At 46.7% G+C, this 17,614-nt stretch overlaps 1 protein-coding gene across 2 annotated transcripts in view; it reads right to left on the bottom strand.

Moving 5' to 3' along the window:
• The window catches only part of cnksr3 (cnksr family member 3), a 49,545-nt gene that overhangs the window by 25,256 nt on the left and 6,675 nt on the right, over positions 1 to 17,614 (bottom strand). For both annotated transcript variants that reach the window (XM_035423085.1, XM_035423084.1), the window contains 2 exons: positions 8,231 to 8,394; positions 338 to 540 (listed from right to left, as the gene is read on the bottom strand). In XM_035423085.1, the coding sequence (XP_035278976.1) occupies positions 338 to 540; positions 8,231 to 8,394 (367 nt within the window). The remainder of the gene's footprint in view (positions 1 to 337; positions 541 to 8,230; positions 8,395 to 17,614) is intronic.

The following is a 17,614-nucleotide window of genomic DNA, read 5'->3' on the forward strand; positions in this document are numbered from 1 at the left end:
CGCCAGGGGCTCAACACTAATATTTCAGGAAAATGAGTGCAATATATGAAAGGGCCTCTGCACTTTGTTCAGCGGGCTCAACTTTACAGAGTCCCAAGCAAAAGAATCAACAGCTATGCATAAACTGTACATTGCTTTGATATGTGACCCAATACAAAAAAAGTTAGAAAACACCCTGCAATACCATTTAAATAATAATCTGAACAAACAAAAACTTGTATAAATAAATTGACTGATTAGTGCCAGGTGTACTAGAATAAGTGTCAATGCTGGATATGGAGCACTGAACTTAGATACATAATTTGTAATGGATTTCGGAGCATCAGGTGTGCCGTACCTGTCCAACCAGGCCAGCAGGCTCTTGGCTGCTCCAATCAGCTCCACCACAGAGGTGAGGAACTCATTGGGTGGCTTGCCTGAGGCCACTCCCTCGTAGGAGGGGTTCTTCCTGCGTTCCCACGCGCAGTTGTGGAGGTTCTTGGAAGACGACCGCATCCGTGCGACCAGGTTCTTCAAGTTGTCCGTCTCCACTCCGTAGTTCTGGGGGAATAAGCACAGACAGTGCCTTTTTAAATAAATATCAATGTGAAAATAAAGTGAATACGCTCAGGGCGTCAAAATGCTCCTTAACACATACATACACAAATGTATTGTCATATCTATACCTCAGTCATCCAACTTTCAGTCACTGACTGCACATTGATAACGCTTCACCATTATCAAAACTTTTTTCGAGGGTCTGACGCTTATCAGCGTCATTCCTCTAGAATCTCCACAAAGTATTTGAAAACAAACATCAGCGTTTAATTGTAATCTGCAGCGACACACCAGATTATAAACATCTAGGTCAGTCTCACGGCCTCTGCGGTATAAAATCTCCCAGCATTCCAGGGGTCTGGGCCCGTGACCACTGCTGGGCCAGCACTGACACATTCCTCAGACTCCAGCGTACTCTGCTCTGCTCTCACAATTTATAATTTATACATACGCACCAATAATGTCCACTTTCACATGCATGTTTATAATATTGTAAAATTACATGTAACATAAGACCCGACTAACATGGTACAATTTGATATGAAAATAAATATAGCCATGTATCTTTGGATCTCATATTTTACCATATATTGACTTGTAAATGAAGGACTCGAGAGCATATCGTAAAGGATAATCTAAACCACTCAACCACATTCCCAACTTAACACATCGAGTTGCCGGCTGACGCTAGCGTGTGCTAAATATACATTTCTGTTTCTGTGTACCGAGTGTTTCACCTCCTGGGGTACTGTCTGTCTGAGGGAGATTCCTTTAGAGAAGGGGCTAATGAGAGAGGTTAAAAGGTTCCCTAACTTCTTCCTTAGCAGCTTCAGAACTGGTACTCCCACTCCGGACACGGCGCGCACCCTGAGATAAAATCTCCAAAACATTGGTTCTGGGAAATGGGCAGTAGAGTGGTTAGGGAACTAGACGTGTAACTCAGAGGCTGCAAGTTTAAAACCCAAGTGGATCGCCAGAGCTGTACCCTCGAGCGAAGGTATGTCACCAGAATAGAAAATAGTTCTCTGAATTAGTAAATATCCAGCTGTATGAATTAATTGCATGTTCAAAGAAATGTACACTGTGCAAGTCTCTCTGGACAGGAGCATCTGCTAAATGCCAAACAGCCAGGCAGTGAGATGGCGTCTGAAGTTTGCCCTATGCCTGACTTGTCCTCCCTTATCGAGAACCCTCGGCCAGTTCGAACACGTGGCCGAACGTCTGGAGTCCAGCGGCGTCTTTGCGTTTATGAGCTTGCCCCGTCGGCCGCGGCGGATGCCTGCGATGGGATCTGAGGCATCGCTATCAAGGGAAAGTATACATCTGTCCAGACCTGGGCCCCGACCAGGCTGAGCACAGATGATCTGGCAAATCTCAGGACTGCTGAGCTTTCAGACGCGCTACAGACGGCACATGGGCCTTTCTTGGCCGGCGCGTCGGAAGAAGACAGGAAATACGGCAGTCGGACGTGAATCCGAGCAAGCGGCGTTCCTTCTTTGATGTGAAGACTAAAACAAAAAACGGAAGACGTCACCGAGCCAGTCCGGAGGGAGCTGGTGTTCGGACACCAGCGATATGACACGAGCCACAAACCACTCCTGCGAAGAATCGGAGGTAGAGTAGGAAACGGTCCAGAGCGAGTCCCCTCGCACTCGGTTTCCCATGAATCATCAGTCCGACGGACACCAGGGGTGAGAGGGCGCGAGAGAGACGCAGCTAACGACTCCAAATGGCAGCCATTTGGAGACGTTTAGGATCAAACACCCGTCCTCCCTTAATCACTGACAGGGTAATCGGGCCCAGGCGCATGCCGTCGGGCGCACACGTGTTTGTCCCCTCTCTCCGGTCCGCTGTACCCGCCGTTTTTTAAAGCACCGCAGGCCCGAAGGCGCAGAGTTAAGCCCCGAAAAAGATGAGCGGACGGAAGGAGAGAGAGAGAAGGGGGAGGGGGGGGAGAGCGACAGACAAAGGAGTGCACGCGAGGCTGTGGAATGCCCGCGCTGATGGATGGGGGGTGTCAGGTCCGTTTCCTGAGCGCCGTTCCGTTTTCTAAGGAAAGGGGGCACGGGCAGGGCTTCCTCTCGGCGGGACACAGGAAGTGGAGCGCGCATCACCTGCTCGGCGGAAACAACCGGAATGAAACCACGATGGGCCGAGGGGAGAGCGGTGGGGGGACAGGGGGGGAACTGGGAATGGGAGGGCCCATCTGTTTCCTGCTCATCAGTAGATACGTCTCCGGCAAATTCGACTCGGAGAGCTCCGGCAGCGCGAAGCGTGTCTCGTGACCCGCCGTTTCCACCCTGTTCTTTTTGACACCGTGAAGCCGGCTCTGTAATCACCCGGGGAAAAGTTACAGGCTGATTTCCCTTACTTTGGACAGAGCATCTTTTTAAAAACGCTGAGGCGGGAAGTTTCGGTTTACGGGCCGCATGAGAGCAGCCGCGCAGCGGGTCGCAGTTCACAGCCCTTTAGAAAATGGCAGATTTTGAACAGCGGGTTTGTTTATGGCTTTGCCACTGCGCATTTACGTGAAAACACAGGGCCCCCCTCCATAGAGCCGGCCCAGAATCGAGCGCAGTGCCACGGCTCTCCACGAGCACTGGGGCCCTCAGTGCAATTAGACCGTAGGAGCCTCCGGGTGTGACAGCTGTTCCTCTCATCACCTGAAACATGAGCTGCTAGCTGTAGCTAACATACCGAGCACATCCCTCGCACACACGCATGTGCCGAAGCACGCAAGCACATGCTCATACACTGGCGAGCGTGCACGCACATAGGCAGATGAAAAAATGTAACAGGCAAAGAAACTCCAGTTATCACTCGAGTTCCTTTCGAGAAACCCCCATCCAAGACTTTATATCAGTGGTAACCAACCCGGTTCCTGTTTGCGCCATCCATAATGAAGCACACTAACAGCTAGAGATCTTGTTGAGCTGCTAATGAATAAAGTCAGGTGTGTCAAATTAGGGTTGAAATAAAAGCCTACAGGACGGTGAATCTCCAGTGTTGGTTACCACTGCTTTACACTACCAAAAACATAAACGTACAGATGACGGAACTGAAGAGCACTTCAGAGGAGTACTGCATGTTCTCATCCTCTAGAACAGTCTATCTAGTGGGGAGCGCGAGATTGGGCCATCTTGCAATTGTCAACCATTGCCATGGAGGTGAAGCAAGCAAATCTTATCCCACCCCTCCTCTTGTCTCACCAAGCACGACGTTTACGTCACAAGAGCACATCATTGAGACTGAAGACGGGGATATGAACCAGCAGCCGAGGGCCTGTGTTTGTCCGTCGTGAGCCAGGTCCTGCCGACCTTTCGCAGGAACAAAGCCGGCCTCCACGTGACTCTCTCCCGCGGTGCAAGGCCGGCCCTGAAGCTCGGGGGAAGGAGCCTCGGAACGGCAGGAGCCATCGCTTGCCCGTGACCGTTGGCGCGCGCGGTCGCTAGCGCATTAAGGCGCCAGGCTCCCTTCGTGAGCGCCGGATGCCCTCTGGCAGGAGTTTACACAAGGAGCGCGTCGGCGAAACGCATCGCTCCCCTTCCACTGGCGCCGTGCCCGGTCACAGCACCGGCGCTGCCCGCAGGCCCGAAAAAGGAAATGCCGGCGCCACCGTGCAAACCTTTCAAACGGAGGGCGCCCTATCAGCCGATTCGCTCCCTGAAAAGCCCGTCGTCACAGCGGAGTTTATCAGTGGAGGAGGTGTCGGGCCCACACCTGCCCAGACGAGTGCAGGGACAGACGCCCATTTTTCGGATCGATGATAACAGAGCTTGTTCTCAGCGCTATGGTCTGTTTGATAACACGCCTCTCTTAAAAGAGCAAAGACACTCCCTGTGTGTCCAAGGATCAAAAGTCACTTGAATTTTAGAAGTTAGTGAGAGCCGTACTAATGCAAGACAACAGCTGTACTTACACAAGAGCCGTGCCAGCCATCTTGTTTTTCTCTTGCTGTCAGGGAAGATTAACGTGCCTACACTTCCTGTTCTTTGTTACACATAAGGTAGTGCTTGTTAACATTACGCACAACTAACCACTTCAGTTGTCAGTCCCATTTGTAACCATACAGTGTGTGAACCTGACCATTTTAAAAAAGAAAATGGGTTTTATATGATTTAACCCTCAGTGAACCCACGTCTCCACACTCCAAACATAATTGGGGCTGTTACATAGGTTGCACAGAGCGCTGTATAGTACAGGCCTCCTACTCCTGCATGTCGGGCTATCAGAACAAAGCATAGAAGCCAGGGGCGGAGCTAGCCTATCACACATATGAGTGCCAAGGCATGATGAGAAATAGAGAAACACTTAGAACAATGCAAAGGAGTCCATTTTAAATACACAATACATTGCCAATACACACAATACACAATACATGACTGTAGGGGCGACATAACTCAGGAGGTAAGACCGATTGTCTGGCAGTCGGAGGATTGCCGGTTCAAACCCCGCCCTGGGCATGTCGAAGTGTCCTTGAGCAAGACACCTAACCCCTAACTGCTCTGGCGAATGAAAGGCATCAATTGTAAAGCGCTTTGGATAAAAGCGCTATATAAATGCAGTCCATTTACCATTGCAACATCAGCTCTATTTTTTAAATATATATAATCAATTTTTTAATGCAAACGATAGATAATGTTACTTGTGAACATTTGTTAAACCCAGCTTCTCATGAATTAGGCCTAAGATAGTGCCTATGCTTGGGTACTCAGGGAGCCCCCTGTGGCTGCTCATATGGGAGGGCTGCACCCACACCACTCCCACTAATTCTGCTTCTGCTAGAAGCAGTGCATTGGGCTAGCTCAGTGGTAACTAATCCTGTTTCTGGAGATCTACCATCCTGTAGGTGCTCATTTCAACCCTGATTTGACACACCTGACCATGACTAAATACCAGCTTAGCAAAATCTCTAGCCGTTCAATGGTGTGTGCTTTGTTAGGGTTGGAGTGAAAACCTACAGGATGGTAGATCTCCAGGAACAGGTTCGGTAACCACTGGGCTCATACACTCATACAATGGATGTTTCCCTCTTGGTACATATGGTAGGCATAAAAAACAGAAGCAAGGGAAGGTCATGCTCGAGGTCCAGCGGCTCATAATGGGACGGAAATAAGGTCAATTAACACAGTGAATGTAATAACTGTGTCGTTTGTCTTGAGATCGCAGCGCATGCGTTTGAATACAAGCTGAAATACGCCCGGGAATCCGTAACCCTACAATGCTGGACACTGTGTGCATGACCACAGCGTGAGGACTGGAGCTCAGTGTGTTTCTTCCCTTTCCTCCTTTCATGTTTACGACGGGCCTGCGGGCCATAAATTCTGTCCGAGCCGCACTTGTAATTGACCGAAAGGGCCTCTCGCACCGAGAGAGAGACCCCCCCTCTCCCGGCCCTGCCCCCCCCCCCACTCCCCCTTTGCTCCCCAGAGTGCTGCTGGGTCAAAAGAGGGATGCGGGTGTGAACATAGAGAAGGCGACAGCTGATCAGATTTTTCCTCTGTGTGTGTGCGAGTGTGTGTGAGAGAGAGAGGGAGGGAGAGAAAAAAAAGAGGGACCCCTACATCCCTCCCCACTGAATTCATTCTCCTGCTGAGAGGCTCACACCATAAATATGAGGCCTTAGACATGTGCTGGGCTCTGTAGTGTTCATCCCCTAGTAATGTTACACGTTACAGTCTCACAACCTCAGCCTTTATGCAGACTGCAGCTGCAATAAAGCTTTCTTTATTTTTATTTTATTTAACTTTTGCTCATCCGGGGGGAAAAAAAAACTTTGAGACAAGGCCTTGTGTTTGCTTAGAGATTTCCATTTTTTTCAGAGATTTACACACAGGCTCTTTCCTTATTATTAATCCAGTCTCAATGAATAAATAATGATCAAAAAAAGCAGCTGCACTGGAATTGCCTTCATATGATAAAGACTGGAAAAAACCAGGTGGATTACTAATACCAAAAAAACATTGAAAATAAGGTCTCCACATTTAGTCCTTGCCTCTAAGTAAGTCTCCCCCAACTCGGCTGAGTGTATGATTTTTATCTCAGACACCATCCTGCCTTTCAGTATTGGGAGTTTCCTGTGCCCCAGTCCAGTGAGTGACGCGTGACTGATCTTTATTCTGATTAAGAGGTTGGTTAGGATTCCGTGCAAGCGAGAGTAGAAACAATACACCCCCACTACCCACCCACCCAATGAGTGTAGGGAAGGAAACCAGGGACCCTATACTCCTGTGCCTCCACAATGCATGACTGGGAGTCTGAGTACGTGCTTCCTAAATCACTTTCTTTGTCAGGCGTTTTGACAAACAGAGCGTAACCTAACAAACGTCCTCAAATGGCCCTTCCTTAGGGCTCCGTGTTTCTGGTGACTGGGTTTGGTAGCCTATAATAAGGTGAAATCTGCTAAATGCGAGAAAAGCTTCCCTCAATGCACATGTAACAAGGTAATTAACGCTGATTAAGCAGTACTTAAACAAATGTAAGACTATGACACGAGTGTGGTAAAATGACTGCAATCCAACAAATTATCCAGCAAACTGAATGGATTAGGTCAGAGAACTGCATAATGGCTACCCTGCTCTTCTTGAGCTATTTTCCTTCTGGGACAGCAATGTTATAGGTAAAGCTGTGTAAACATTGTCTAGCTGTGAACTGGCATTTACTTTTTATGACAGTACTAATTGCTGGTTTGTATGGCTAATGTTTCATAATTATTGAGTTAATTATCACCAGTTGTCAAAACATATTTTATTTTACTGGTAAAAATGACCACATTACCACATTATTGTGATCACTGTGTGTCAAGAAGCCAAATGGCCAAGTACACCACTCCATGATACAATGATGCAATTTTTTACAATCATAATTAACTGCTGGATTTATGTTCAGACTGTATCTGAGGGTCTGAATTATATCTTAAAAAACCTGGACACCAAGATTACAGGGCCCCACGAAACACAATGCTTGTGGGCAGCAACATTATTTCCCTCCAGCGCTAGAAATGTCAGAGCCTATATTTAAAGGTCAATGTGCAAGTGAATGTTATCAAACAGGCTTGTATCCCACCAATCATTTCACTTCCTGACACCATTGTAAATGCCTCGAAGCAGAACGTATGGACAAATGTAAGGCAAGGACATTTGACTGAATATGAAGCAAAGGCTCACATTCTGAGTGGACAGTGCCCAATATGTATAGTATGTTCGTGTGGATTTAGGCCTTTTCAGTTCTCCAAGTCAAATATAAATTTGTAGTGATTATCGTCAGAATTAGGCATCAGCCCACTCAACTTGTGATTTGGAGAATGTGTGTGTGTTTACAACAGCCAAACAACAGTTATCCGTATAAACAAATGGAAGTACCATTAATGGAAAGACGTAATCTTAATAGATCCTGACAGAATCTGAAACTAATGGGAAGCACATATATCCTCTCACTAGTTTCGAGGTTCTCTCTGTACCTAAAGCTATTATTTTCAAAAATGTAAATACGTATAAATTTGAGATCACAAATTTTCCACAGGGATAAGATTCGTTTCTACGTAATTGTCTATTCATTGTAACGAAGGGAAAGACCCAAAGTACTGACTGAATACGAGGGTAGTGTTCTAACTGGGTATTGGGTTAAGGAGGAAAGACAGACGCAGTGTTTTGTTTGGATATGAAGCTCCGGGATGCCTTTGAATCACACTGACCAGAGCGCACAGCAGGTCCACGGCTTCCAGCACCAGCTCCTGGTGGCCTATCCTGGTGACGCCCAGCTCCTCCAGGTCAGGGTGCGAGATCTTCAGCAGCTGCTCGCCGTTTATCTTCTCCTGCTCAAAGCTGTGGACGTACTGCTGAAGATTGTCATCCAGCCCTGGGGGGGGGAGAGAGAGAGACAGGGAGAGAGAAAGAGAGGAAAAGACAGAGAGAGAGAGACGGTCAGACAAAGAGCCCCTTTCATGGACACGGCGTGACCTGGCCTACATCATGACCGTGTCAGACCACCGGATCAAACAGCCAGTGTGTCAACACAGGAAAAACTCGCATCGCCAGACTGACGCACACCACTGTTTAGGCCTTGCAGGCCAGTGCCGCAGCCACGCGCGGTGAACCCCCTGACCAGAGCGGCCACATGACCGGTTTCTCCAATATCAACCCAACGCTCCTGCACCACGAGGCCAAGAGGTCCATCCTGCATCGTCTCCTCAAAAACCTCTTGGGAAGAAACTTCTCTCTCATGGAGGAGCACCCTCCGGCACACTTGTTTGTGTAAACAGTGAGGACTTAACAAATGCAACAGCTGAGGAGTGGAGGGGGACGGGGGAGGGGGGAGGGGGGGTCATAAACATCACGGCGGTTGAACCCCCACCCACCTCTGTTTGTTTGGAAAGCTAACTGACAGATGGCTGCCGCCGGGCGTGCCCTGGAGAAAGAGGCAGCCGATCCAGCGGCAGACGCCGACAGCGCCGCCCGTATTTACAGAACCCGACGAGGGCAACCGCCGACTTCGTCAGACTCGATCTTCAAAAAAAATAAATAAATAAAGTCTTCAGGAAAAACAAGAGCCAAGAGCAAGCCATCGCTGAGGAGGCGCGACTGAAAAAACGAAGTCCTTTGTAGAGCCCCGTCTCAACTTTACAGCCCAATTAGCACAGAGCTCTCGTGTAATTGGACAAGCTTTAAAGGAGTCTCTGTCAGGACATCTGGTTTAGTCCCGTTGATAATCCACATGCTGAGTAATATGGTGCCTCTGCTATTCTGATTAATGTGTGCTGTGAATTCATCAAAAAGGGACCTTACAAAATGAAAGGCGGCCAACCGCTTTACAGTCATCTAGAACTATACAGAAAGCCGGAGAATATGGACAAAAGCATAAACCGCATGGAACCTGCTTGTATTCATGGTGGTGAATAGTCCACAGCTGTGCAAGGAAACAATGAGGAACACTTCAGTCTACCCTCCCCCAAAACAGACAGATGTGGTTGCTTCCTATCATCACCAGCTCTATAGTGGAGGAAACCACTCTGGACTCCGGGAGGTACAATACTTGATGTGGGGGGTTTACATTCTTTTGGAAGGCAAAGCATGGAACAAGAGACATGTACCAAGGGAACATCCGGAGACACTTAATTGTTCTCCTACTAAGTACGGTTTACAGTCTGTAACAACCTTGGAAATGCTCAAATAATTCTCTCCATAAACGCTCCCTCAGAACCTACCAATAGTGACCATCAGGAAGTATTAGCGCAACTCTAATTGCCAATTGGAGTTATCATCGTACTTGTGTGAGAACTGGGGCCTGTCTGAGGTGTCCTGTTACTCACCATACAAGCTGTAAAAGTGCTTAAGTGACAAACACGATTGAACTGTACCGCATTAGGTTTCAGATACTTGAGAGGGTTAACCTGTTGGCACTCGGGGACAAAAGAAGTGGAAATCACCTGATATTGTGTGAAAAACCATAATTTTCACCCAACAGCACAAAACCACACACACTCATGTGCAAGTACATGTTGCTAGACACAAGCAGGCTAGCCTACACAAAGATTCACAAGAGCACGTGCACAATACCTATCAAAGTATTATCACAACCACAAACAACCATAATGCCTCTCTAGTCCTCATACAGATTTATTCATGCATTTATGCACACGTGCATGTACACACACGCACACACACACAAACAAAAAAAGGCATTATCTTTCTTGTTTTCAGCTGAAGGACATTAACTCAAAACAGTTTCTATAACGTTTGCAAGGAAAACACAAGTTGTATGTCTAATGTTTTGATAATAAATTAACTTTGCCGTTTGCTCTGGTTAGTGACGGAAAAGGCTCATGTATATTTTTCTCCCAAGAATTCCCGGGACCGCTTTCCACAGTTTGTCTTCACTCAGACTTTGAGTGAGTCTGCAAAATCACTTCAAGAGCAAACCAAAGCATGACAGAGACACTTCAGCACACCAAATTCAGCCCTACGCAAACAGAGCTGCGCTAATGGGCCTGCTACAGAGGCACTCAAAAACACACATCAGCCGAAGAGCTTCTTTTTAAAAAAAAAAATCACATTTTTCTGTTTTTGGAACTCAGATCCTCTGGTTGTTTAGCATGTACAAATCTGGGCTGCTGGGGCAGTATGATTGGAGGGCATTTCAGATTACAGGCCTGTTGCCGCCGCTCTTTCTTGACAATTTCCCTTAATTGCCGTGTCGCTCGGCGACACGAGACCGACATTAGCATCTCCGACAGGGCCTAATGGGTGCCAAAGTCCGTCCGAACCTGGCAGCATCAGAAACAAACTGCTTCCCGCCACTGACAGGACACAACAACTCCTTCCATCTGCGCCCAGAAAACAAAGCTTGCGTGTCGTCTGTCGCAGATGTCCGTCACAGCCTCCCCTCCTCCCCTCTCCTCTCCCCTCCCCTCCTCTCCTCTCCTCCCCTTCCCCTTCCCCTTCCCCTTCCGCCCAGAACCAAAAGCCCCACCAGCGGGTCATGCTGAGCCCGATCTGGGGTCTTGGACTCTAATTGGGAATGGATTAATGATCCGGACTTCAAATGACTCCCTCCCCACCCTCCTTTGGCCCACGTCCTATGGAGCTAGGCTAATGGGAGCCCCGTGAGGGGGGGAACACGGGGCTTCCGGTCACAATCAATTACACACAGAGGCCCCGGGGGCCCGGCTCAACCTGTCCCTCCGCACAACGGCACTCCCACACAGCATCGCTGAAACCTTATTAAACATTTACAGCCAGCCACCAGCGACTCGAGCACCGCAAGGAGATCATCTTTCCTTTAGAAGATAACAGCAGAACGAGACACAACAAAAGACGAGACAAAATCCGCCAGTGTACAGTCCTGGGAGGAGCGAACACTGAAGGTCTACACGGCCATCCTGCCAACGAAGGACAGCGGCTTCAATATGAGGACGCCCATCAGACAGGTGAAAGCCAGACAAAATGAAGCCAGAAATCAGAAAATAAATATTCTTAAAAATTCAACATTATAAAGAAATCTCAAAATTGCTATAAAATACAAAAGAAACACCAAACCATTACACTGAAACAGTGAGTTTTCCTGATTCTTCTCACTGAGATTATTTAGTATTTTCGGATTACAGTAATTCCTTTTTATTCCAGGATGAACACTTTCCAACTTTTACTGGATCCGAAACCGTAATAGCTGAACAATGTCTGAGTCTGTTCAAGGCACTACTGCCACAACACAATGACCCCAACAGATTCAGCAAGAAAGATCCTTCTTGCAAGCATGGTTTTCACATTTTACATGTGGTTTTAGGGTCATGCTTGGCATATATGCTGTAACTTAAGGAGCAAAATTCCATTTCAAAGTGTCCTTGTTTTAAAGACTGATTTTTCTCAGGCTTATGGGAAGGACATTATCCTCAACATTGGAGTCCAACCTCAGAGCCCCTGTACTCATTTGACCACCCACTCTCTGGAGGTACCTTTCAAAGGGTCACAACTGGCCGCCTTGTCCAACAGGTTCAGTACACAACAAAAGCCCCGTCCGGAACTGATGGGAACGTTTCAGATGGACAGCAGCATAAGTCCCCACCAGCTCTGCTTCAGACTCAATGACAATCCATCCAGACAAGACAACAGGCTACTGAACAGGAAGCACTTACGAATTAGGCTGCCAAGCATGTAAATACCCAGCAGCATAAATCACGACTCCTGTCTCACTTCAGACGACTCCTTCACAGAATCGAAGCAGAAAAACAGCCTATTGCCATCTCATTTTTCATGTGAATTGTAGTCTGGGAAAAGATTACGGAACGACAAAGAATCCACAATGCACAATCTGACTTTGCGTTTAAAAAAAGAAGAAAAGAAACAAGACTACAGCATACCAGGACAGTATTTTGAATTCAGCAATAGACATATCATGGTTTCACAGCGGAATTGTGCGAGTCAAAACACGAGCCGGGGAAGCAATGTTCAAAGATCCTTCACTAAACAGATATGTAAAACACGCTTATTAAACCATTCAACGTGACCTCCAGCTTCCCTGCACCATTCCCAAGTGAAAAAAACGTGAAGTAATTGCAGAATTAGATGGACCATGCCTTGCCTTGACTCCCCTAAGTGATCCTTGATCTAATCAATGGTGAATTGTACACCATTTGTGGTAATGCGCAACAGCTTTCCGGTGACCTGCACATCTGTTCCAGCCGGGTGAGACCCGACACCGCACTTCCCACATGAAAGTGATGCTAGAACTGACCTCTAAAAACCGGCACAGTCTGTGCACACCCACCCCCCTCCCGATCCCCCTCGAAGACCCGGAGTTGCGAATAGGCCTAGTGTAGAACCAAGAGAAGTCCACCTTCTCAGGGTTTAATTACAGTTGAGAGAATACTTTTTGTCTTTCTTTTACAGAAAGGCCCCCTCCTCTTTCCCCATGGGTGCTCTTACTCTGAGCTCGACACTGGCCCTCCCTCTCCACAGAAAGGACAGTGGGAACACCGCGGAGCACAATAGCAGGGAACTGTAACTCTCCATGGCTTTTAAAACCCACCAACCTGTGGGGAACACTGGAATGCTCATTGTTCTCGGAGTTCTATTGAGGGAATTCCAAGATTCCACAATGGCTCTGTGTCTGCCATTGACAGCGGGAAAAAAACCGAATTCACTGAATGCGCACTTTTGTCTCTTTTTTTCAATGCACAAATTCAGACGGTGAAAACAAAGGAAGTCGCATTATTTCATGCGTGAAAAGGACTGTTCCCCAACAGCTGAAGAGCCCATTTTAGCCATAACTCATCCATTCAGCACGGATGAAAATACACTGCTGTGATAAAAGCACATCCCGTATTACTTCAAATAACCACTGCCCTCGAATAAATGCCACCCATGCACACAGCTAGCACGGAAAATGAGAGCTTTGAAATAAATGTTGGTCCACATTTCTAAGCAGGGTCAATGACATAGGGCTTGCTTGCCGTGACCTCCCTTATCCAGTTGACCGGTCTGCCCCTTGACTAATACCAGCTGAGTAAAGCAAGGATGGGCTTTAGATTGTGCAAGATAATCAAATAGATAGTTAAAGGAAATGGAGAGAGAAAGAGAGGCCGGAGGAAAGGAGATGCTGTTACAACCCTAATGTCTTCACAGACCACAAAGCAGAGTTGGAGGCAGAATAGAAACCACCCAGACAGGTTCATTTTAACCTCACCTAATTTGCATGTCTGCCACACACAGGTTTCAGAAGAGAAGCAGTTCCCGGTCATCGAATTTGACTGTTGCTATAGGCCCCTGGCGGTGAGCAAAACTACACAAAAATTCACCCAATTTAAAGATGAGTTCAGGAATTAAAAAGCAAAGAAAAGTGTTGGTATTTGAGACTGGGAACAATACTTCTCAGAACTTCACAGAAACCCAGTTTACACTTTGATTCTCAACAGCAACCAAGCACAGCCAACAAACATTCACTGTACACAGAAACAAACAAATCCAACGGACAAGTATTTTTGCTCTGGTAAATGCTAGGTTCCAACTGGCCGCAGTCACTCAGAGAAAGAACTGTGGATTGGCTTGCTTCTCCGAAGGATGGGATATTCTGAAGAGGCTAAATGTCACCAGTCACTGCATGTTTTTTCTTCACATTAAATAAGCAGAATGTGGCAGACGAGTGCTGTGATGTCGGAGGAGCCCGTCGAGAAGTCCTCAAAGCCTTGTGCTACAGACGGCTTGCGGAAGTGCGGAAGTCAACATTCGCACGCGCTGCAGCTGAAGCTGAGAATGAAAGATGGCAGGTGAATGGCACCCAGATTCCGTCAATGGCGTCAGTAAAAACTCTGGCCCTCACCAGTGGGAAAAAGAGATTGAACCTTGAGACCTCCCAGCCTATGTGCTCCATATTTCTCTCTGTGTCTGCTGCTATTTGTTTTCTGCCAAAAGCATTTAATCTGGGTCAGCAAGGGGGGGAAATGTAGTCTTTCTCTGTAAGAGAAAGCAAAAAGGAATTCTTCAGCATGATGAACAATGAACCTGACATCTCTCTAACAAATTTCCAAATAATCAGCTCCCCAACTACCCTTCCCTGTCCGAAGTGCAATTGTTTATGTGTTGTGTGTGTGTTTTGCACGCCAAACCCAACATTAATAGTGTCCTTCTCTCTTTTGTGTTGGAACTGGGAGAACACAAAGCCTCTGGCTGCAGTTCTATCGCCATGAGTGAGGGGGACAGGACAGGCTAAACGCGTGGTGTTCCTGAAGCCATGGCAACCTCGCTGATTGATGCAGGTTTGAGATAGAATGGGCAGAGAACAGAGATCCTTCAGCAAAGTGATTTACTGCAGGCTTCAATCCAGGTCAAAAGGCAGTACAAAGGGTCAAAGAGATTCAGCAAAACTTCATTTCCTGTCCATGAAGTCCTCTTCAATTCCAGAAAAATCAAAACAAGTAATGAAACAAGTCCCCCCCCGCTGCCACCCCCATTTCCACTGTGTAAAACTGTGTGCTTTGATAAAAATAGAAAATAATGTGACCACTTTGTGTTCCAGCACTAGTAGAAATTGCTGAGTTTGGTTCAGACAGAAAGCTGAACACACCCCAGTCTACTATCTATAGTGGGGTCCATCGAAACCATGCCCACCGAGGCAAATCCCTGAATGAAAAACAAGTGTGGAAATAAACAACCCGTTTTTCCTCCCACGCACAGGAAACTGGTGACGGGAATGTTGACGGGAAAATGTCAGTCCGCATCACGTCTCCCATTGTGTCAGAATGCCAGGGGCGCTATGACACATTGTGTCATACCCTCCCCGAGGCCTGTGGGTGTCACGGCGATGACGTGCTCCAAGGCAACCTCCAGTTTGAGTGACGAGCACCGACTGACGGTGTCGCAGGGGTGCTCTGCGTGGCCCCCGCTCGATGGACCGCTCGCAAAGCAGCAGCATCTACCTGTAGGCCTGGGAGCAGTCATTCAATAGCCCAAACAGACACTGCCACTACCCAGGGTGGGATTCCTTTGTGTTCCCTCGCATACACACAGGAATTAAGCAAAACGCTCCATTTGTCCCCATAGATTATTAAAGGAGTAATGGCCATTAACAGGGGTTACAAGCAGTTACAAGCAGTCCTACAGATAGTTTTGAATTTCAAGCAATATTTACATTAATATTAGGCTAATATTAACTAACTAATGACACACAGACATCACAGCAGTGGAATTAGAACATTAAGAAATGTTCAGCACTTAGTTTCAATTTTTTTTCCCCCAGTAACTGAACTTTAAGGAATATTATGTGCTTATTCTTTTTCAATTTCTATAGTTGAGTTTTTGATTTCAAACAGGTCAGAGATGACTATTTGTGAGGTAAATCAGGCGAGCATTACACCATGCTGCTGCATTTCAGTCTCTCTCCCCCCCGCCCCCCGCCCCCCCAAGTCCCAGTGTTACACAACAGTCCCGCTGTTAGGGAGTCACACGGTAAACCCCCTGTCCCCTTTCACCACACCCCGTGCGCACAGGTTGCTAACAGGTTTGTTCACAAATTGCACAGACAACACATGGGAGACAATGAGTCAGACTGACACATCTCCACAAACTAACAACATTTTGGGAGTGTCCTTCCCGTCTCAAAAGCCAATGAACTGCATAATTTACTAGAAGGAGCTGATTTTCCATGCTGACGTAACACCGCACCCTAAACCATTTCCGGTTCTAAAAAAAAACAGGAGTGAAATTCCACCGCAGTGATGTTCTTTCTGGTAGGAGATAGGCCAGGTTAATAGAATTAGAAATCACCCATGGGTGGCCAAGTTCTTTTCTCTCTCCTTCACCTGAAACAGCAACCCTAAAGGCTACCAGTAAGGCTGCAGTAGCAGTCTATCCAGATCTACCTGTACCTATGAAATTTATTGCCATGCGATTTCTCCTTAAGTAGGAGTAAATACATTGTTAGCAAGTGTTACTTTTATCCATTTCTCACATTTGCACATTTCAGAAACTACAGAACTCGAACACAGAGAGAGAGAGGGGAAAAATTACGTTTTCTTCATCCACTCAAGTGTAATAGCTAACAAAGACCACAATGGTGAGAAAGGACGTCCAAGACAAACCTAACACCAAAAAACAACAGCAAGCAGGCGGAAAGATCTCAAAAAGAATGTGTGGTGTGATTTAAAATCTATCACTGATCTGCCTCTTCTTTCAATGCCCCGTAACTGCACCTGCTGTAAGCCTTGAAAAATATGTGAACATGTCCAGACACGTTTGAATCCTGGCTCATGGTGATGCATACATTAACTCCACAATTCAGTTAATTTATTTCTAAACGCAAATAGCTTTCTACATGGGTTGTGATGTACAAACCTACAAAAAAAGCTCGCGTTTTCACAAAATATTTTCATATTCATTATGAACATGAAAACAAGTAATTTATTGAAAGTCTTTCCTAGCCCTTTTTAGTCTATTCTGTGTGAACACATAGCACTTTGCTTCAGAAAGGCTAACCTGTAATGTAAGCATGCACAAGCAGGCAGTAATGTCCTAAATGTTTGAGGCAGCTTTTGCCTGTTACTTTTAGCCTAAGCGTGAATTCCATTAAAAGCAACAAGTGCATATAAGGACATCCACTTACATAATTGTCCGCACACCTCCTGCAGTGTAGAGGTTTGAAAGAAAAGCTTAAGCAGCCAAACACAAATTCTACTCATACTTGGCTTCTGACTGAACATACCGGAACCCTCAGAACATCAATGTGGCTTGCCTACAACTGGTGACACTGTGTAAACTTCAGCTTCTACTCACTTTACAGGCACAGGGTAAAGAGACCCCAGAGGAACTGCCACATGGGATAAAGTGTGAAAACCATAAGGTTTCTTTGAACTGGAGAGTAAACACAAAGATGCTGTATCAGTAGCAGCCTGGCCCTTTTCCACATTTCAGGTTCTGGCAATTTCATTGTTGAACCAGAAGTTCCATTACCACAGCCCTTTCATTTCAGAATTTTAAATAGCAACTAGAGCTCATTTAAGTACGTAAGTAAAGTAGGCAGGGTAATTTAAGTAAGTTCAGCAATTTAAGTGAGTTGGGTCTGTCGAGTCAGGCATGCAACTGAGTTCTGA

This window comes from Anguilla anguilla, chromosome 6 (assembly GCF_013347855.1).
Source record: "Anguilla anguilla isolate fAngAng1 chromosome 6, fAngAng1.pri, whole genome shotgun sequence".
NCBI lineage: Eukaryota > Metazoa > Chordata > Actinopteri > Anguilliformes > Anguillidae > Anguilla > Anguilla anguilla.